This window comes from Fonsecaea nubica, assembly GCF_001646965.1.
Source record: "Fonsecaea nubica strain CBS 269.64 chromosome Unknown Scaff18, whole genome shotgun sequence".
In the NCBI taxonomy this organism is placed as follows: Eukaryota; Fungi; Ascomycota; class Eurotiomycetes; order Chaetothyriales; family Herpotrichiellaceae; genus Fonsecaea; species Fonsecaea nubica.
The window spans coordinates 68,999-90,292 of NW_019173691.1; the positions used below are offsets into that span (position 1 = coordinate 68,999).

Here is a 21,294-nt window from a genome sequence, read left to right on the forward strand (position 1 = left end):
CGGCCGGTGTCATGACCATCGGCGTTCTCACTCCGGGCATATTCACCAATGTTATTGCGAGCGAGCGTCATTGCCAATCAGGCCAAAAATCGATCTTGTGACCTTTGGGTATGTCTTTTGTCTGTCTGTTCCATGTTTTAGCTTTGTCACGTCTCATTTGTATGACCCTGCTCCGCAGCTGCGGCGCCAGTGGCTTACGATTAAGTAATGGCCAAAAGGACCAGATGAAGCGCTGTAAGCATAAGCCCACTCCTACAAGGTACCTTTGTAGGCCCCTCCTGTAGGGCCGAAAGTCGATGGTGGCGCCTCTTTGCGGTCCCCATTTCATAATGCAACCCGCTTACGTGATTTTTTCCTTGGGCTCAAAGCGACACGAGCGACACGATTCGAAACAATGCTTGTCCATAATACACTCGTTTAATCCTCTTTACTCGGTTCAGGCCCTTGGCCTCGGATAATCCACTCCTTAGGCCTACTCCAATCTCTCATGGAATCGCTTACCGTGGCGTCGAGGGTCAGTGATTCAGGGACACATTCGCTGCAAGTCGCATTCAGCCTTCTTCAAAGATCAGACTCGAACGAAGAGACATCTCCTCATTTTACTTGCGCCACCGGCAAGGCTTGAATAGACGGTGGGGAAACAGCTGGGCGGCGTACGCACGATAGAACTCCGGGGGCTGAAACAATTCAAACTTGTCTCCCGAGTACCTCGACGTCTGATTGCGCAGCGACAAACATTTAGCCTCCTCTGAGCACAGTGCGATGGAGGCACTCTCACTTCAAGAGCTGGTTGCTGGTCAAAGGTGTTATTGAACACAAAGTCCTCTTTGCAGATCAACGGTCGTCTCCCCCGCTCGACGACAACACCTTTTTTACAGACTGTTTAGACAAAGGATCATTGTCCCGCGAGGTCAATCACCCAAATGCCTCCCGCATCCCAGAACACCATTTTCATCACATACAACAGCCCGACCGACTTGAAGAGCAGGCAGAATCGCCGTGCCGTCTCGTCGTTTGCCTCGAAAAGCTACCGGCCAACCTCAAAGCGCATTGTTCTGGATCGGACGCACTACCGTCCGTTTGTGCGGCGACCCGAGGGAGGGACACCGCCGCCTACCGCTCCTACCACGAAAAAGAAGAAACCGCCCACCAGGAACCAAGGGTTAACTTCGACAAGTCCGGGAGAAGTCACCTCTCCTCGAGAACCTCAGTTGCGGAATGATTGCGTGCTGGGGAGCCCGATGGCTGACCCCTTCACCACCTACCCCATCAGCCACGCATCTTATGTGCCCTTTTTGGTGGATTATTGTAAGTCTTCTCAAGTCAAGCGCCATATATGGGACGACTCATCTACCTTGGGCCAATTTTCCCGTTTGTGACGATGTTCCATGCTTGCATCTGAAGCCCTGCAGCGATCAGACAGTGAAAGCTTGTGCTGTCAACGGGATGCACTGCTAACGAGCGTCTACCACTCCAGTCATCCGATATCTCACTCCGCGGTTCAGTCCTGCGCTGGCGGTCGAAACCAGCCGTTATATCATTTGGTTCAATGTGGCGATGCAGAACTCTGAGATGTTTCACGCTCTGATCGCCTTGAGTCAGGTGTACTACAACATCGATGTCAAGGGGTTCGGCACCACCCACTGGACGGCATTGTATCACCGAGGTGAAGCATTGAAGCAGCTCAGGTACAAAGTTGAAACGGCCCGGAACGCAGACGACGATGCTGCCATCTTGACCGCCTTGTGGCTGATGGATGTCGATGTAAGTGCCTCGTCGTGTGGTTGTAGTCTGGATAGCAATATACTGACCAAGCAGGCGGCACATGGCGACCTACATGCTTATGCAATGCACAAACGGGCCAAAGAGAGAATGGTGTCGACAAGAGGGGGTATACGCAAGCTCAGCACCGAGTTACAGGACGAGCTGTTAAAGTCTGTCACTCAGCCCCTATTCTATAGGGGCACTAACTAACGATGTTTGAGTAGGAGCGAATTCTTCTTACCGCTTCTCCTGCATGGCAGATTCGTGTGCGAACTGACCGACGACGATGATGTCTTGGTCAGATTCAAAGAAGACCGTCCCATCCAGCCGACCCAAATGGGAGCATGCCAGGGGCTCTTCACGATATTGGCCAGCAAAAGTCTGATCACATTCCATGCACTCCATATACTCCAGCGGGTCTTCAGGCAACTTTCGAGGGAGCCACAATGCTTTCGCGGTGGCAGTCAAGGTGAAGGGGGCGGGAAGGACGAGGATAAAGGCTTGCAATCCCTCGATCAGGACTATAACGAAATCAGTCGCGTCCTTTGCGTTACGGAAGAATCGAGACCACAGTCACTACACCATAGAGTCTTGCTCGCGTTACTGATCTATATCTTCAACTTCCACAACCAACCACACCTACTCCGTCCAGCGAAGAGGCAATCTTCAACACCAGCCTCGTCGTCTACGTCTCCGCCCACAGATACAACGACCGAGACTCACCATCCATATCAAGAGATCTTATCAAACGTGGCGCTGGAACTGTCGCAGCCCAGCAACCCAGACGATCCAACATCCGTCACCGAGCGCGAGGTGACGCTGTGGACCATGGTGGCGATTGGATCCGCCTCGAGTTTCAGTCCGTGGCGACTCGAGATCCCGTTCATGGGACACCTGATCGAATGGATGGCCAAAGACAGAGATGATGGGGAGGACGAAATGCCTACCCACAGTGACGGTAATACGGGCATATATGCTGGGGGGAAGACAAGAAGTCGACATAGTGGAAGTGGAATAGGATGTGAAGCCCAGAAGATGTCCACATCACAGCCTAGGGAATGTCCCAGAGACAAGAATCTGGAGAAACTCACTTCGTGTCTGAGAGGATATTACCTCTACGGCGCGGATAAAAAGACTCTGCGGAGTCTCCAGCAATGGAGGGGCTCTGAGCCGTCACCAACACACGATCCTCGGTCATGAGCATGGCATCGCATGGCCTAGCATGGACGTCACTGAAGGCACAGGAAGTATAGGGCGAAGTCGAATTGAGCGATATGGACGGGCTCAATATTGCATTGCATCTGCATCTGCAATGCCTCCCTCTCTTCCGCTCTCTCTCGTCACCTCGCCATGACTGGAGAGAACAACCGGACCAACAGCCCAGGAATACGCCATCATTAGATATATATATATATATAACACCACGCACATACAAGCACAAAAATGATAAGTTATAACCTCTCGCCCTCCCGTGCCCTTTTTCTCCTCCGCCTCCTGCCCGTGAATATATAGAGGCCAACAGGTATGTAAAATAAGTGCTTAGTGTGCTCCGCCCCTGAAGTGTAATTTGTCAGTGGTATCGAAGGCTGTGGATAGGTGCGGACTACATCTACATACACGCTCGCATACACCCATACAATGCACCATATGCATGCAGGGATATCCTTGACACTGGGCTGGCCGGTATATCATAGCGGATCAGATCACGTTGCACCTCGACAAGTTCGACAATTCGACGATTCGCCAGGTAAGTCGATGCACAGGGTCTAATCAACAAATCACCTCCCTATCTCTTCAAAAATCCCCCCCCCCCCCTTGGGCCCTGGGGAGAATTTACACAAGTTAAAAAGAAAATGCATAAAAGTCGATCTTGCATATACGATTCAGCTCCGTTCAGTGGCTGCCTCGTAGTTGACCGATGTAACCCTCGTCTCCATCTCATCGATCTATTTTGACTTTGGGGTTTTTCGTGGGAGTTTCCCCCCCTTCGGAAAAGTAACCTGAGGTACAAAGGTACACAGACAGACAGAGAACCACTACGAGGTACATAAAATTCAGTCAAAATATATTCGTGGACAATTTACGTATCTGGGTACACACGAATCATATATATATTAAGAAGTCGAGCACGCATTCGACAGAAGAAGAGACAAAGGGACGAAAGGGTCCATTGCACATTTGGAAGTTGGACACATCCAAACATCGCAGAAAAGGCCACACACACGGGATAGACCAGACCAAACGACCAATAATCTAATTTCTCTAGCGAGAAAAAGATGCCTCTACACGTCCACCAACTCTCCCCCTCCAACCCCCTCGACCACCGGTACATCCCGGCCATCGCGCGGATCCACCTCGCGGCCTGGCTGACCGTGCCGCTCATGCGGGCCATCTACCACGGGCCCCCGGAGGCGTATCCGGGGTATATCGCGTCGATGGTGGAGCGGCATTCGCAGGCGTTTTCCAACGAAGGGAATTGTCGGTTCGCGGTTGTGGTGGATGACGGTCTGGTTGAGGATGAGGATGATGACGACGAGGTGGTGGGGGTGGTGGGCGAGACGGAGAGGGAGGGGGTGACGGGGAAGGACCAGGGGACTAGAAAGGAGGGCGACGGAAAAGTCAAGGGCAAAGTCATCGCCGCCATCAAGTACTACATCAACGACCATGACACAAACACCAACCCCGACACCGAGGACGAACCCACATCCTCCACCTCCACCTCGTCGTCATCCACGACGACCGACCGCCCCTGGCCCTCGTCCACGCACTCCGCGCTCGCCGCGTCGTTCTGGTCCCAACTGGTCGCCTCGCGACGGCAGCTCACCGCCCTCCTGGGCCCCCACGTCCTCGTGGACAACCTGTACACGGACCCGAGGCACCACCGCCGCGGCGCCGGGTCGATGCTGATGCGGCACGCGTGCGCCGAGGCCGACGCGCGCGCGTGGCCGAGCATGCTGGAGGCGTCGCCCAAGGGGGTCGGGGTCTACGAGGCGGTCGGGTTCGAGAGGTTCAATCTCTCAGGAGCGCCGGACGGGGCAGAGATCTGGGTCGATCTCCGCCGCTGGGAGGGCGGGGGGGACAGGGGCGTCGAGTTCTCCGAGAAGAGACTCGCACAAGAATTGGAGCGGGACGGGAAGAGAGGCGACGGCTGGTACTGTCAGGTTCTCATGGTGAGGCCTGCTACCAAGCCCGGGACCAGTTCCCAAAAAGAAGTGGCCGAGATGGGAACCGGTGAGGCTGCTGTCGTCTAGGAACAGAAAAGTTGCCTAGAAATATCCTAGACAATACACCCGTCGAACCTCGACACAAAATCTAGAAAGTGACTATAGCACTCCGTGTGTTCATCGCTATGATTGTGTAACACGCCCTGGTTGAAAACGGTCGACATCATGTCCAAGGGTTCGATCTCTCACCAACGACATGCCCATTTGCAAAGACATCGTATTCACATATACAGGTATCCATTCGTCGCGTCACCCCATCACCGATTTAGCCCTGAACTCGGTAAGAGGAGCCCGCAGGAGCTGGAGCAGAACTGCCGTCAACGACTGGCCCGCCTGCATTCCGGATGCACCTCAGGACGTCCCCAACCAAGTACAAACTCCCAGTGATACAGAGCTTCAGCTCCAAAGGGCTGACCTTTGAATCCCTCGACGCGACGCTCACCGCTTGCCTTATGATGATCCTCATCTTCTCGTCAGGTGTGGTTTTATCCTCTTTCCCAGTAACACCTCCAATATATTCATCTCCAAGCGCTTCAACAATTCCACTCGTGTACTTGGTGGCGATTTCGGCTAGTTCAATAGCTCCCATGCTCTTCACCCACGGCATTCCATCAACAGGGCCAAAAGAGCACGTCACGACATTATCGTTGGGTCCGAGCAGCAACTGCAGAATTTCATCGACTTTCTTGTCGTTCTTGACAGACAAGAGCCATGTCACAGGTGGCACAGGCTCGTTGGAGGGAGGCCGCCATTGCGCTTTGATGTAGTCGGCGAGAGCTGCAGCTGATTGCGAATTGTGGGCACCGTCGAGAAGGACCTTTGCGTTGAGGCTCTGTCTAGTTTGACCGGCTTGCAACTGTGCTGCCCAGTCTTCTAGATTTTGCGGTAGCAGTCTCGACGGGAGAATGATCCATTGCAGGCGTCCGGGAAGAGACGACTGGGCGAGTGGAACAAGGATATCGAGAGACTTCTTCACTGTGTCGACGCGCATTTGATCTGTAGCGACAAGGAAATCCTGGGGAAAGTTCAATGGTCCTGGTGATCCATCCCCAGTGAGGTGTGCTCGGCGTGCAGACCGTCCACTGAGACGTTCCTCGGCTATTTGAAAGCAGGAGAAGGCAAGATATAGGTTCTGAGCCTGATGTTTTGCTAGGCGCATACGTGCAATGGCCTTGTCGAATTCACGTCTTCTCTCTTCGACAGAGATGTAGACGCCTGCTCTTCCGCTGTCTTCCCAGCCCAAGTCTCTCAATCGGTGTTCGGCCACATCGATGACGTTTCTTTGGTTGCTCTGGTCAAGCACGACAGGCACTCCCGGCTTGAAAATTCCCACCTTTTCCGTCGCGACAGCCTCGAGAGTCTCGCCCAGGAAGGCAGTATGATCCAGGCCAACCTTGGTTAAAACGCTGACCAGCACATCCTCCGGTCTCAATACATTGGTGGCATCAAGACGACCACCAAGGCCACATTCGATGACGGCGACATCAACCCTTGCATCCGTGAATAGCTGGAAAGCCGCGGCCGTAAGGATCTCGAACTCGGATGCGTGGATATCTTCCCTGACGCTCCGGTCGCGAAAGTGCTGCTCGACCTGGAGAAATTTGTCTCGCTCGACGACGCGTCTATTGAGGCTGATGCAATCCCAACGATCGATCAGGTGAGGAGAGGTGAACCGCCCAACTTTGTATCCCAAGTGACCGAGAAATGTCGAGACCAGGGCGGCAACGCTTCCTTTGCCATTGGTCCCTGCAATGTGGACTGCTCTCCAGGGTAATGTTGGGTGTGTATTGAAAAGCGGGTTGAGCAACTGAGTGATGCGCTGGAGGCCGAGATTTATCATGATGGTGGAAGATTAGCGAGTGACACACAGCTGATTTAAGAGACCAAGGTCGATGGCGACGGCGATTGAAGTAGGTGGAGGTGAATTTGCCAATATATCAAGAAATGCAAATGACGAGGAATTGGCACCTCGTGTCCGTATTGTATGCGTAAGATTGGATGCTGGAGATTATCATAATGTAAACTTGTGGCACTAAGCGCAAACAGTATAGAAAATAAGGAATGGAAGTCTTCTCAGGGCAACAGAGGGTGGGCGAGACAGAAGTTGCGATGGTTGAAACCGGAGACCAAGTCACAACTGGAAGTGGCTCGGATATCGCCAGCCTTGCGGAAGAGTCATTGGCCAATCGAATCGCTGCTGGTCCCGTGACGAGGCTGGACGGCGATTTCTATAGATAGGTATAAAGGCGGCCAGTCTCACAACCACTCTCATTATTCATGGAGTACTTCCCCCGTTCTATCGCACCAGCGCCTCGCTAACATGATACAGCCGCAAGCTTGTCCGAGTCTAATAACCACCACAGCCATCTGGTCAAGTGCACTCCCTACTCGTCGAGACCCAAGTGTCGCCGCAAAGACAAGTACCGCTCATACCCAAACAACTTCAACTCGACCCTCATGAAGTTCACCCATGCCCGTAATAGCCTCCAAAAGTTCTGCGGATGGAGAAAACTACCCCGCCGTCGGATCATGTCCTTTTCGTCCTGCCAAACAGTCCAACTCGCGTACTTGGCCAGAATGAGCATGGGCCTCATCGGCTGAGTCGACCCCAGTGCCTCGTCCAGACTCCTTGTCAGATCGTTTGTCTTCAATATCAGAAGAATAATGCGGGGAACATGCCCCAGCAGCTGCACAAGTTGGGCAAGAAGGTCTTGGCCAAAGACCTCGCCAATGGCCTCCTTTTCATCGTTATTCCGTATTGAAGTGGTGAGCTCTTTGCGAGTCAGCACGCGATAGTCACGGCCTGTGATAGCGGAGGCAAACAACGGAAATTCTTTGTCGCCAATCCCCGCGACTTCGTAGGCGTATTTCCGCATTTTTGCCTCATCTGCGTCGATGACCGCAAGCCACATTTTCGCATAGTCCCTCCTCAACTTGTCATCGGGCATTCGGTAAAGCCCGTGATCGTAGAGAATGACGTCGAAATTATACGGATATCTCCTTTGGGGATTGTGACGAATGGCGATATTTCCTGCGTGAGGATCACAATGTAACGGGGCGCCTTTCGAAAAGATCATGACGTTGAAGATGCGCGCCAGCGTCGCCGACACTTCGGCTCGTGAGATGTTGTGCTCTTTGAAGTAGGGTAGATTGTCGACCCTTGCCCCCATGACATAGTCCATGACCAGAATCCTTTTGTTGGCCGAGATCACCTGAGGGATGACGAGCGGAAAACTGGTGTGTCGTTCAAAGTACTGTTTCGCATACATTGCATTTTGGCCCTCGAGTCTGAAATCCAACTCTTGCGGTAGAGAAAAGTCCATCTCATTACTCAACCACTCCAAGTCGTAGTCGGGAAAGGCTCTCTTCAATGTGCGGAAGGTGAATCTTGTCAGGGCCAGATCCAACGGCACCCACTCTTCGAGGCTGGGATGTTGCACCTTGACCGCCACTCTCTGGCCTGTCTCCTTCATCACGGCCAAGTGCACCTGCGCCAACGAGGCCGCGCCAATTGGTTCTCTCGTGAAGTCGTCAAAATGATCCTCTATTCGGTGACCAGTGTCTCTCAGATACATCTCTTCAATTGACTCGTAGGACGAGACAGGGCATTTATCCTGCAAGGGGACGAACGTCTCGGTATATTCGGTAGGTAACAGATACCCCATTGACGAGATGTGTTGGCCCAGTTTGATGAATATTGACCCATTCGCCTCCATGGCCTTCAGCGTTCGGTCGGCACATCGTTTGTGACAAGCTTTGAGACTTCTGGTGTGCTCTTCCGGATCGTCGTGCTGTTCGTTGAGGGTTACACGGTAGCTTGCGTCTGTCAGCCTTTACTCCTCTCAGCCACCGAGAACGATAAAAGGGCATACTCGTTTATACACGCCGCCAAGGTGGTAACCACTCTTCCGGTTCTCTCTGCGGCGAGCCAGCCATGCTTGATATCATCGCCGAATAACAGCAGACCGGTGCCTGCTGATCCACCTGCAGCAGCCCAATACACGACCCGGCGCGGTCTCACGACCTTGATTGGTCTGCCATACGAGTTGAAGCCTCTCCGTGGCTTGTCGAATGACTTCTGCAGGTTCTTACAGCGAGGACAGGTCCATGTGGCGCGGCCTCGGACGAAGGCGAGGGGGCTGCTGTTGATTCGCATGAGCGAGTTGTGTGGAAGGCTACTGTCGCGACATAGACGATAGAGGGATGTTGATTTCAATCTGGGCAGCAGCGTTGAGGTACTCTCAAGCTCAGGATCAAGCACCAAGAAAGATTGATCGCCTGTAGCATCTGATCACCAGATTTCGGGGGATCGAATCACCGATCACACGACGGCAGAGAGGAACGAGAAATTTGCGGAGTTGAGAGGATGAAATGACGTACCCAGCACATGTTTTTTCCCCCTTCTTCTTCTTCCACTACCAACATTTCTTTCCTCCCAGCAAACATGTAGTGGGCTTCACGAACTCAGCACATCAAGGGCAATGGGTTCGACGAGACGTTGGTCAAACAAAGATACATTCGGCTTCATGCGTTACCGGCTTCTATCTTTTCCACCCGCTCTCTCACCCATGTCTTCCCCTCCTGGCGAATCCTCCCTACCATCACTGGGCGTCGCATGAGTAGATACTCACTCAAAAAGCTCTTCGTCTCCATCCTCACCCTCTCCCTCCCCTCGTATCCCATCTGCTTGTATAGCAGCTCGCCTTCCGGAGAAGCTTCAATCCAACAAGGCAGCATCAACGCATCAGCCACATCATTCCCCCACTGCATCATCATCCGTCCGCACCCTTTCCCTTGATAATCTGGATCTGTGAAGAGTAAGAAGCAGAGGACATGACCTTCGTTGCACTCGCGACGACGCCGAGCGATAAAGTCCTGGATCAGGAGAGCGGCATCGGCCCGTTCCTGCTCGGTTTCGAGGTAGGCAAAGGCGGGTTTTTTCTCTGCCTCTGTCTTTTCGCTTTCGTCCTTGGTTGCGGCTTGCAGCTTCTTGGATGGCACGTAGGTAGGTGAGATCTTCCAATTGCTCGCACAGACAATTCTTTTCCTCCGCTCCGTCCCCGTCGCATTGCCCTGTTCATCAAGCACATTCACGTCGACCTCGGCGTCCAGATCCTCAATCTTGAGAATCACGTCTGTCTTGTCATTCTGCATGCCGTCCAAGAGGATTCTTTTGGTATGTGCATAACTTCCAGGAGACTCTCGCCCGAAGAAAATATGCGGGAGGTCGATCTTGTGGAATGCCTTGAACAGGAGGGGGACGATGGCATCGAGGTCCTTCGGCTCGATGCGGGAGAGAACAAGATGCATTGTTGGGGTATCTCGCAAGACTTGTCGGTTGTACTCGTTAGTGCTTGTTGAACAGAGCCGAGTATCAACGCGACTGTATGCCCTCACCGCGAAGATATTGTGAATCGGTACAAATTGTACGGCACACAGACCTATTACTCTCGAAGCAACCCTTTGGAAATTTCTCAGGAGACAATGGACCGACACCACTCTGCTTTTCAAGGCATACCAAGGTCGCGTAGACAAATACCCCAAAAGTTCCCCCTTCCCACCTACCAAGTACACTTACCTATCACCACCAGTCTCCAGCGGTGGAAGAGCGTTGCTATTACCGCATCCGGAAACGTCTAGATGCACAGTGACAAGAATGCAAGCATGGGAAGAAAGGCGATGTACGCACGGCACAGACCCGGCCCACGCGAGTTTCGATCATGCAATGGAACCATGAGAGAGCCCCAGAGAGGAAAACAAGCGACAAAGCGACTTTCTCAACAGGGGAACCTATACATTCCCTTATCATGTTACACGGTGCTTGGCGAGTAGGGTACTCCTGCTTGCCGTCGGGGAGGATGATCCCCCCGCTCGACATGATCGGCTGTGCCGGGTAGATGATTCACCTATTTGGCATAAGTCTGTTCTCCGAACGGAGGCATTCGATCTCGAACATGAACATGAATACTACTTCGAGCAGGTAGAGAGAACGGGAGAGCAATGTCGTACTTGTTTGCGGGGTACGTTTACAAGTACGCCTACCAAATACAAGGTATGTATGTACATATGTATCTCCGAGCACGAGAGTTCCTAACCTGGCACACCGGGTAACTAGTCTATATGGTTTGGCGTTTGTTCTTGCATGTCCGCCATGTACTCGCGATGGTCCTCGTATGTCCTTGTGTTCACATACCTTGAATAGCACGGTAGGCAGCCACGGCAGCAAAGGGAGGTAGGTGGTGTGGCAGTACGGAGTACCCAACGGTCGGTGGGATACCGAAAGAGGGGTACGAGGTAATTACTCGGTACAGACTTATTAATGCACAAGTCACTTTGCCTTTACCAACGATTTACATACGTCTCCACGCACACCCACGTCCTACGCGCACACACGAGCAACGATATGTGCGAGGTATTATCATTATCACGGTCATCGTCACTGTCACTGTACCTTTGCACGATACTAGTACCAGGGGATACTCCTGGCCCATGCACATTGACCTTTGGCCTTTGACCTCGGCTCGTCGTCAGCATCGTCATCATCATCATCATCATCATCATCATCACAGAAACCATGTTTTGGCGAGGCCTCGACCCATGAACCATCGTGCGGCGATATGCGTTGCAGATCCCATGGCCAAAGCAAAAAAGCTTGGGTTGAACCTCACATCTCTCTCTCTCTCTCCCTCTTATACATCTCGTCTCTTATCTACTCTCGTCTTTGAATCATAGACAATCTCTCTTCTTTCACCTTCATTTACCAAAACACACTTGCACACATTCGGCACTACAGAATTAGTGAGTTGACGTACGTGGGCAAAAATCATGTGGCAAATCCTTGAATTGGATCGGCTCTCCTGTGGTAGCCTTTGCTACCTGGCCGAGATGCATAATGGTATGTACCGTTCTTTCTAGGGTCTGTATCCAATCCAGAACGCCTTCAATCCCCCTAAAGGCCAGCCATACCGATATAAAGACCGATACAGAGGTAAGCAAGAAGATAAAAATGTTTCCAATCCTCGCCGTTGCACCATGGCTCGCACAGGTTCAGCCTTATGCTTTTTGTTTGTGTTCATAATTTTCGTTACAATCTCATCATGCTGGAAACTTGAGACAGTGTGTCCAGACCAAACACCCCTTGTGGCGTTCTCTGTTGCATCACTGGTGTCGATATTGTGACAAAGAAGCTTCCCAGAAGCACTCTGAGTGTGAATTCGGTTGATTTGCACCGAGGCTCTGCACATGTTTGCTCGGCAAATCATACGCGAGACCTCGATGTTTCAATACCAATAAAGGAATGACTGGGTGGGAAGAACCTAGTTCAACCACCATTGGATACCGGACATGCGACCATCACCCTGACCGTCGGTAATGGCATTGAACAAGGCATCGGTGCAGTCGATGGCTCTGTCGACGCAGCCCATGCACTTGTCACCCACAGTGGCCTGGACAGTGGTGCCCGAGGTGGGGTTGAGCAAGGTGACGGAGCGACCACAGTATGGGTTGCCATTGGACTGGGTTCCCATGAAGGCGAAAGGGAGGGCAATTTGGAGATCGGTGCTGGTGTCGACGTTCCATCCACATGCACCCAGGCCTGGAGAATCAATTAGCGCGAGTCCCACGGATTTGAGAAATGATTCACGACTTACCTCCATCCCAATGGGTCACATCACCCTGGCATGCATCTCCCGAACCCTCGCAGGTACCGTCGGTGCCGACAGTGTCCTTAGGTTGAACATTGATCGTGGACGGGGCTGCAGAAGAGGTTGGAGCTGCAGGAGGTGGCGATGGCGCAGCCGGAGCCGGGGCCGGGGCGGGTACCTCAGCCGGAGCAGAAGTAGCTGGGGAGGCAGCAGGAGCGGCAGCAGACGACGACAACGATGACGACGACGGAGCCTCCACGGGCACGACAGCAGCAGTTGCGAGGGTCGATGGAGTGTAAGTTGCTGCAGCGAAAACAGCGGCTGGGACACTGCTGGTAGTGCTGGCAGGAGGAGCGGGAGCCGGAGTGGGATCCGATGGGTCAACCCAGATGGTGGTGGTTTCTTCGACAGTCACCCATGCGATCTCGGTCACGGTGTTGGTGTAGATGGCGCGTTTGTCGGGCATTGGGACAGCCGCAACCAAAGAGGTCAGCAGCGAAGCCGCGAAAACGATTTGCTTGAGTCCGGCCATTGCGACAGAAGTATGTTTCGAAGTCGAAAAGGTTGACTGGAGATCTGGCTCGACAGTGAAGGGTAAAGAGTGCCTTTGGAAAAGCGCTGTTTCGAGGAACGGCTTAACGTCTTGGTTCTCTGAAAGGAATGTTTGAGCGCTGAGGGGGATACTGTCGCCGATGACAAGCCTGTGTCAGGAAAGAAAAGGACTGAGATTCGAGGTGAAGAGGGACTAGCCCGGTGAGTGAATGGCTCAAAGGAGAGGTGGTCGAGAAGGACTGGATGAAAGGAAAGATATGTCCAGGTCCGGGAGAGAGAACAAAGAGGGACAGGGTAGATAAAGAAAAGGTTGCAATGAGTGACAGGGAAGAGGAAGAGTTTTTTTTGTTGGTCAGATCGAATCCTCTTCCGGAGCAATAAGAAAAGAGTGAGCGGATGGAATGAACGAGAGGCAAGAGATGGAGAGTGAGAAGAGTAGTAGTCAAGAAAAGCTGTTTGTTCAACAATCGAAGTCACGGCATCACTCTGCATCGGGATCCAGGCCTCGCAAGAATCCCCATCAAGGGAGTGACAGGGGGGGGGGAGGGAAGAGGAATCGACGCGTGTGGTTATTGGTCCATGCATCCCTTCACCAGGCATCTGGCATCTGGCCGTCTGCAAGCCCTTTGAGATGTTTATTTTGCTTCTCCATCTCCTTGCATTCCCTTTGTTTGGTGCTCTGGTCACCCCGGTCGAGCATTTTTGGGTTGCGGGCTGCGGATTGCGGATCGCGGGTCGTGGGTCAATGGATCGTGGGTCGTCGGTCGTGATGAGGGCTGCGGTGCTGTAAAGTGCCACTCTGATACAGGGGAGCATTGGGGTCGCATTGTCAGCTTGCCAGCTACGACGACTGGCAAGAGCTTCAGCGCAGAGCGAACCACAGATGACCAGGCTGGAGACTCGTAGTCGGAGGTGATGGAGGCTACGGTAGGGCCGTGGGAAATTCGGGAGAAACGCCAGGACCTGGGATGCGCCCCATTGACCCACTTCACGTCCACTTTGAGCAGAAAGAGGCTTTCAATAATTATTGCTTTGGTCCCTCGCAGTCCTCGCTCTCGTAGGTGGCGCCCGTTCGAAACGACAGCCCCCCACCACCCTTCGGTTGAAGGTCAGGGACGCCCAGGGGAACTAAGGGATGCCCCCCTGCTCAACATTAGGCTTTGTGACCTCCACCCGCACCCAACTGGCCATTGTCTCATCCCCCGATTTGCTGCCCAAAAACGTGTCTTCAGGTACAGCCGAACCTAATCCTCAAGGAGGCAAGCCGTGATCACATCTTCTCCTGGTACCTGCTTGTGCCTGGCCTTTTGCCGCTTGGCATCTTCACTCGCTTGTCAAACTTTGCTGTCAGACTCTGCACCCCTGGACCCATGGACAGTCCTCAATTCCAATCTGCAAGCCAACAAACGTGTTTCAAACCGGCACCCTTTCAGCCAGCAAGACCTGCGTCTGTCCTCCTTAAATATCTACTGCTTCTGCAAATGTCGAAAGGAGATGCGTCCACGTCGCCAGCCAGCAAACTTGCTGCCACGCGGCCACGTTCTGCTCCCGACATGTATGCGCCGGGACGAGACTCCTTTAGTTCCTGTCCTTTTTAGCCGATCGTCGATTCGCTAACGGAATTCTGCACAACCATCCAATGGGGCACTACCCGCATTGAGAAAAAAATTTCACAATCAATGCGACTTCAAGAAGGCGAAAGAGTGGGAACGATGCCCATGCACGGACAGGTCCCAGGTACGGCAAATAGCCACCCAGAGCCGTTATGCAGGAACCGCAGCCACTTGCGCAGAGAAAATCCTTTTGCCCAGTAAGGAATACCACTCGTACAGGATTGCGTCCGAAGACTTTCTTGGATTACACCCTGTCCCCACCAGATGTCCGGACTGCTGCCAGCGCCTGGCTGCACATGGTCAACTGCATTTCTGAGCATTGATGCTTGCTCCTCCTGCAGTTTACTCATGGCGCCGAGTCAAAAAGCGTGCGCGATTGCGGTCAGGACGGGTTGAATCCGGGTGTCTCGAGCGACCCTCCATCCAATCCGATTGTCCCGCTGACTCGAAACCGAGCCGAATTTTTGAGAAATTCAAAACTCTGCCGTATAGCTGGGTTTTCCACGTGCTGGCTATCCGAACTAACTTCTGGCGTCCGCTCTTCCCGTACAAACCATCGTGCGCAGTGTCTAGAACGACAACACAATTTTTCAGCACGCCTATCTATCTCATTATGGACCCAGATACGTCTGTCCCCCTCGGTGCGACCTCCGGTATACTAAGCCGTCGCTAAACCGTTCATTCGGTCTCGTCCGTTATCGATCACGAGTAGCTAGAATACGCACCTCGGTGGAGTCGATATCCTCGCTTTGTTCAAATCGGTATATCGTTGCTGTTCTGTATCCTACGCAGCCTCAACAGTATGCAATCGCTCGTCATCCTCCCAAGCATCTCACGCCACCGCGCATTACATTTTTTTTCTGTTGGCGACTGAGTTGGGGTCGGCTGAATTCGCAGTGTCGAATGCGATGCGACTACTGCTGCGTGAGCGGTTTCCTATGCGCCTGTTCTGAGAGGTGACGAGTCCTTTCCATTGCGCCGCTCATCGCTTCGATACAGAGGTTCTCACCATTTTTCAAGAGTTCCTCCGTGGTAGATGTCGCTCGCAAAACCTCGGGATTTGAGCTGTTGCCGGCTTTCTCTCTCAAATCCTTCGTGGCCGAGGAATCATCAGCTTTCAGGCACCCCTGCTTCTCCCATGCTGTCATCCTGCACATGGTTTTTTTGGCTGTGATGAAACGGAAGACTTCCCTTGTCCATCACATATATCAGAGATGTACCGAGTATTCTTGAGACTTGTTCCAACGGCAAACGGCAGTGCGGTGGGTTTGTAGCAAGCTCCCAACGAGTGATTTCTATGAGTATCCGGCAGCAAGCAGAAGTGACCCTTACCTTACAATGTTCCTTGTCCCTGCGTGTTGTGTGCTGTGTGCTCTGTGCCGTGGCCCCATCACGACTCTCCCGCACGCACATGCCACCACCACAACCTTTGCAGCACTCCTTCCAGTGCTGTGATGTTCCTGTCTCCCGTCTTCTCCATCAGGCGGATGGACGGACCAACAAAAACATTTCTCGGGAAATGTATGTTGACAAGGGCAGTGCTGACATGCCACTTGGACCCCCCTCGACACCCCGATCGATGTCCCTACATGAAGGTATATATGTAGCTGGAATGGCAGATGGCTGGCTGCTGGCTTCCAGTCGTCATGTCGAGTGAAGTGTCGGCTCGTCTCGCCTCGCCTCGCCGTGAACCCCAAACCAGACGTCACGTGGAACTTTTACATACGAGTATTGCCTTATTCCGTTTTCCGTCTTTCCGGCCTCCCGTCCTTCTGTTCGCCTCTTCATGTGATTGATACTGTACCGACTCACTGATCGAGTACCGCGTACGAGGCACCTCTGGTAGATTCTGAGCCAGACACTCGGGATTTCGTGGGCTTGAAAGCATGCACAGACTTTAGGCCTGATGCCTTTTTATTTTGAACAGACATGGCAATGAATACCGAGTCACATTGCTGCTACCTATCGACAGAGATGTACTTCAAGAAACCGCGCAGAATCAAAAAAGTCCAAACTCCGAGCGCCCCTCCAAACAGTTTCGCTTGAACGCAGCAGATAAAAACAATTTACAGCGCCCACTTGACCGCTCTGGGCCGAGCAACCTTGTTCATATCTTCCTCACAATCGCATGATAGTCATCGAGATCATCATCCTGGCCGTAGTCATCCCAGACAGGTCGGTGTCGACGGCTCATCACGTCGATTTCATCGTTGTTTGTGTGGCCTGTGATGGCAGAGCCCGTGTCTCTGCGTGGACCGGCATCGGGCTGCCCACGATTGGCTTCGGATTCGCCTTCAGGCACGGGCCACAGAGCCAGCTCTGCAACATGACCTTTGGATGGCTTCATTTGCGCAGGCATAGGTTTGGAGACGTGATTCTTCTCCGCAAAGTCCATTGTAAGCACTGGTGAGTCTGGCGCGTCTTCCGGTTGTGTGCTTTGCCGCTCAAGACGTGCCTCAGATGCCGGCCCCAGCTGCTGTTTCCGTCTCCGTCGCGCAATGATACCAGATAGGCCAAATCGTTGTAGATCTTCGTCTTCTCGAGGGGTAGACTTGTTGCGCTCAGTTCCCCGTTCTGTGCGCCGTCTGATCCGGTTCACGTGGACTGGGTCAACTTGTGTTCCGGCCTGCGGGATCATGTTGAGGTAGATCGCGAACAGCATTCCAAAGGCAGCAACAGCTAGCGGGACGCAGTACGAGTAACGTGCGCCGGAACCATTTGCAACCGCCCATTGAACAGGTGGAAAGATAGCTCCACCAGATATTGCAGCCGTCATAAACGCCGAGCCGGCCTTTGTATGCCTCCCAAGTCCACGCATGGCGACAGCAAAGATGATGGAGAAAATGCCGGCCTCGAAGAAGAAGGTGAGCATCGCAATGGCGGCCCCAGCGTCTCCATCCAGGCGCATGCTAAGAGCCAGGCAGACGATGAGGCCCGTGTAGAGACCCAGCAGAATCCATCTGGGCTTTAGTACGTAGTTGAGAAAAGCGGCCACAAATCGTCCAACTGCAAATACTGTGTGGCCCACGGTTGAGAAGTCGAACGGACGGAGACTTGAGGCTGGCTTTACAGTTGTGATCAGCCTCTGTATATTGTTTCCGACACATTCCTGCGCTCCAACATAGCACCACTGGCTGAAGACGGCGAGCCCGAGCGTCACATAGATCACCTTCCAAGGACCGAGTTTGGCAGCATATGCCAAATGACGTTGGTCGGCGAGCTCCTCCAACTGTTCGTCGGAGGCTTCAGGAAGCGGTATATAGTAGAAGACAACGGCCAATGCGAAGACGAACAAAGCGATGCCTAGATACGTCCATTGCACATCCACTAGAGAGGGGGCATTATTCACACTCCTGAATAGAACTTTTGTGGCCAGAAGCGGCGAACAGACTGTACCGATGGCCTGAAAGGCCTGCGAAAGATTCAGCCTGACCTCCGCATACTCAAGCGGTCCGCAGAGAGCGATGTACGGATTGGCTGCGACTTCCAAGCACGAAAGGCCGAATCCAACAATGCAGTTGGATACAATAAATGCTGAATATGAAAGCAAGACTGCCGACGGCCAGAACACTAATGTTCCGCACCCGTAGACGGCCAGGCCTGCGATCATAATTGCTTTGAAGCCATATCGGCGAAAGATGTAGTGACCCAGGGTCAAAGGCCCCGCGAAATAGCCACCGAAGTATGCCGCATGAAGACCCAGGGCCTTGCTGGTAGAGATTTTAGCCAGAGACTGAAACTGTGAGTTGAGGGTGTCCAGGAGCCCATAGGCGAATCCCCACAAGAAAAAGATGACCGTGACCACTGCGATCGGCCAAGCGCTTTGTCGATTGGAAAGTTTCAACATGTTGCGTTTCCCCGACATCTTTACAAACCCAAAATTTGAAACGGCACTCTTGTCCGTCACGCTTCGTGCGAGTGTAGCAGTGTGTGCTAATGAAGGTCCAGCGTGTTCACCCACATTTGGCTCGGCCAAAAAATTGAGGAATCCCATCTTGCCACCGTCCTCCTCTCCTGAGTATTCCTTGACAACGGATTTTCTGAACGCAGCTGGGTTGTTGAGCATTGACACATTGCCTCTGGGCAACCTGGGCAAATTCGTTGGTCGACCACTCTCCTTTGATTTTCCCACGTCAATACTATTGCTGGACGTCAACTCGTCCCCCACATCTCTGATGAAGCTTGGTAAAAAGCGGGCAAATAGAGGCTTCAGGCTGGGTACGCAAGCGCAGATGATGCCGACGCAGACTTCGACAGCCGACCACATGAAGCTCAGACTTGCATACCAAGAGAAATCATTGTCTTCAACAATGCGACTTGGATTCCCGCCTGTACCGTCGACGACTTTTAGTCGGTTGAGCGAAGCTTCCTGTAGGTATGCAATGCGAACAACGTCGACGACTGCGACGAAAGCACCAAAGGAGAAAGTCGCAACCAGGATAATCTTTTGCTTCCGTGGCAATCGCATTCCGGTCAGGATTGGCATTGGCAGCAACAAAATGGCAATATCCGTGATAATGTTGAGAGGGGCGGATGAGAGGTACAGTGTGACGATGTCGGTGCAAGTGGCATTTTCGGGTTGAGGGTACAGATAGCCTGCTGCCACTGGCGAACACTGGAATATGTTGAAAAAGGTGAGAGCGGTTCCGGCAATGTTGACCACAGCAAGAGTCAACCAGTTGCACCATTTGAAGACAGGATCGACATCCTTGCTCATCACCGACAGGAAGAAGACGATGATGGACGTTTTGGTCAGCATGAGAGATGGGTTGTAGAGGATGGCAAAGGCATATTCGGCCTTCCGTAGAGCGCTGAAGGCGTCATCGGGGATGTCTTGCTTGTGTTTACCCAGCCCATACCTCACCGCCACGCATATCGATGTCGAAAATCCCACGGCAAAGATCCATGCTGCCAGAATCCACCAGTCATCTTGTTTGATAGATCTGACCAGCCAGGCCCGAGTGTAAAAGCGAGCCGCGACAAAAACCGTGGCCAGAACCGTCACCACAATGGGGACGGCTGAAGTGGCTGGGCCTCTGTCTGGGGCCATGAGCATTGCAGCACTTGCCGTTCCTCCACACAATCGATCGATGCTCGCTGCGGTTTCTGCGGACGGGTATTATTAAACCCCGTCATGTTCGCTGGAAAGCCCCTCCAAGCACAGTGATTCCCCGCGATATTGTCAACATCTGCGTCGAGTCGAGAGGCAGGGCGGACAAGTGTCAGAACGGTTGGTAGAAAAGAGTGTAGCAAGCAAGGTAAGGTCTTAAGCTGATGCAATTCGGCACTTGCAGATCATGGCCTCGTAACTGCGCCTCATCTCTGCCAGGGAAAGGAGATGGGAAGCCGCCAAAGGCATTTCGCCGTTGGTTCTCTTCATGGTGGGAAAGTAAGGGGCGAGAGAATGACCGACACCGGCATCGATTGGGGCGTCCGCCAGCTCCCTTGCCGAACGCTAACATGTTAAGAGTAAAGGGCAGGCCAAAGGGAAGACGTCTGGGGATCTCGATCGGTTGGCGTTTCTTCGCGCTCTCATCCGTTTGGTGGATGGAGGTTGGCACAAGAGGAATAAGGCAGACGAAGGGCGACGGAGCTGCTGAACTGTGGGGAAGTCCCCTCTGCGGCCTGAATTTTCATTACATACTGTGTTCTGGATATCCGGGACGAGTATTTAGGCAGTTTACCTAGGCAGTAGGTAGGTAGTCAGGTAGTCCAGTGGCACTCGTAGTTGAAGCTGGGGGATGAAGGCGAGGCGGTGAATTTCCCTCGCGTGCGTCCCAGCGTCATCGTTTCAGGGATCCCCGGGTTGGTCAGCCGCCTACTCCGGCCCTACTCGTAAGCGAGCCTCACGAACCCCCAACGGCCCCTATTTCTCCGGGCGTGGAGAAATTCGCCTTGGTTCTTAAGCCTCGGGCTCAGTCGCTTCTCTTAGTGTAACGCCTGGTGAGCCCAGGCCATGAAAGCCTTTACAGGCGAAACAAGTTACCGCATGTATTATCCGGGGTGAGAATTGGTCTCATTATTGAATGCGCCCATTGTCTTATAGTAGGACCCATCAGAATCACTCTGTGAAGCAAGTCTGTGAGTCTGGCGCCGCAACCTCCGACTTCTTGACAACACATGTGTCGCTGTCTACCTTTGATCTATATGCGCATCTCCTCAGCCACCAGCATCTCGTTGGTGCTTCAGCCTCTTTTACAAGGATGAAGCCAAGGGCCACGGTCCTCGCAGGCGACGCCAACGTCATTGAGGCCGGACATTGTAACTGTGGTAGCAATCGCGGCAAAGCTTGGAGCCCCAGATCTTGCCAGGGACAGCGATGTCAGACTGTCCAAGGATCCCACCGTGGGTCTCAGCCCAACCTCAACCGCAAGTTCTTCAAGTTCGGCGTCATACAGGCCAAAGCCTTGCCAGACGCGTGCGCCACAAAGATTTAACTTGGCCCTCACCGAAAACACAGAGAAGTAGCATTTGACTAAAAGGCATCGGTTTCCTTTT

At 53.0% G+C, this 21,294-nt stretch overlaps 6 protein-coding genes across 6 annotated transcripts; 2 read left to right on the forward strand and 4 right to left on the reverse strand.

The window, feature by feature from the left end:
* Positions 1 to 923: 923 nt before the first annotated feature.
* On the forward strand, positions 924 to 2,964 carry AYO20_03693 (hypothetical protein; the record flags this gene model as incomplete). The annotated part of the gene is made up of 4 exons (XM_022641993.1): positions 924 to 1,308; positions 1,478 to 1,764; positions 1,819 to 1,934; positions 1,989 to 2,964. The coding sequence occupies 4 exons, from the start codon at positions 924 to 926 to the stop codon at positions 2,962 to 2,964; spliced, it is 1,764 nt and encodes a 587-aa protein (XP_022501936.1).
* A 1,076-nt stretch (positions 2,965 to 4,040) lies between these two features.
* On the forward strand, positions 4,041 to 5,015 carry AYO20_03694 (hypothetical protein; the record flags this gene model as incomplete). The annotated part of the gene is made up of 1 exon (XM_022641994.1): positions 4,041 to 5,015. The coding sequence occupies one exon, from the start codon at positions 4,041 to 4,043 to the stop codon at positions 5,013 to 5,015; it is 975 nt and encodes a 324-aa protein (XP_022501937.1).
* Positions 5,016 to 5,253: 238 nt separating this feature from the next.
* AYO20_03695 (hypothetical protein) lies at positions 5,254 to 6,828 on the reverse strand (the record flags this gene model as incomplete). The annotated part of the gene is made up of 1 exon (XM_022641995.1): positions 5,254 to 6,828. One exon carries the CDS (start codon positions 6,826 to 6,828, stop codon positions 5,254 to 5,256), a length of 1,575 nt encoding a protein of 524 aa, XP_022501938.1.
* Positions 6,829 to 7,372: 544 nt separating this feature from the next.
* AYO20_03696 (hypothetical protein) lies at positions 7,373 to 10,298 on the reverse strand (the record flags this gene model as incomplete). The annotated part of the gene is made up of 3 exons (XM_022641996.1): positions 7,373 to 8,804; positions 8,861 to 9,166; positions 9,775 to 10,298. 3 exons carry the CDS (start codon positions 10,296 to 10,298, stop codon positions 7,373 to 7,375), a joined length of 2,262 nt encoding a protein of 753 aa, XP_022501939.1.
* Positions 10,299 to 12,304: 2,006 nt separating this feature from the next.
* On the reverse strand, positions 12,305 to 13,163 carry AYO20_03697 (hypothetical protein; the record flags this gene model as incomplete). Its single annotated transcript, XM_022641997.1, has 2 exons — positions 12,305 to 12,582; positions 12,638 to 13,163. The coding sequence occupies 2 exons, from the start codon at positions 13,161 to 13,163 to the stop codon at positions 12,305 to 12,307; spliced, it is 804 nt and encodes a 267-aa protein (XP_022501940.1).
* Positions 13,164 to 16,903: 3,740 nt separating this feature from the next.
* AYO20_03698 (hypothetical protein) lies at positions 16,904 to 19,852 on the reverse strand (the record flags this gene model as incomplete). The annotated part of the gene is made up of 1 exon (XM_022641998.1): positions 16,904 to 19,852. The coding sequence occupies one exon, from the start codon at positions 19,850 to 19,852 to the stop codon at positions 16,904 to 16,906; it is 2,949 nt and encodes a 982-aa protein (XP_022501941.1).
* Between the last annotated feature and the right edge of the window lie 1,442 nt (positions 19,853 to 21,294).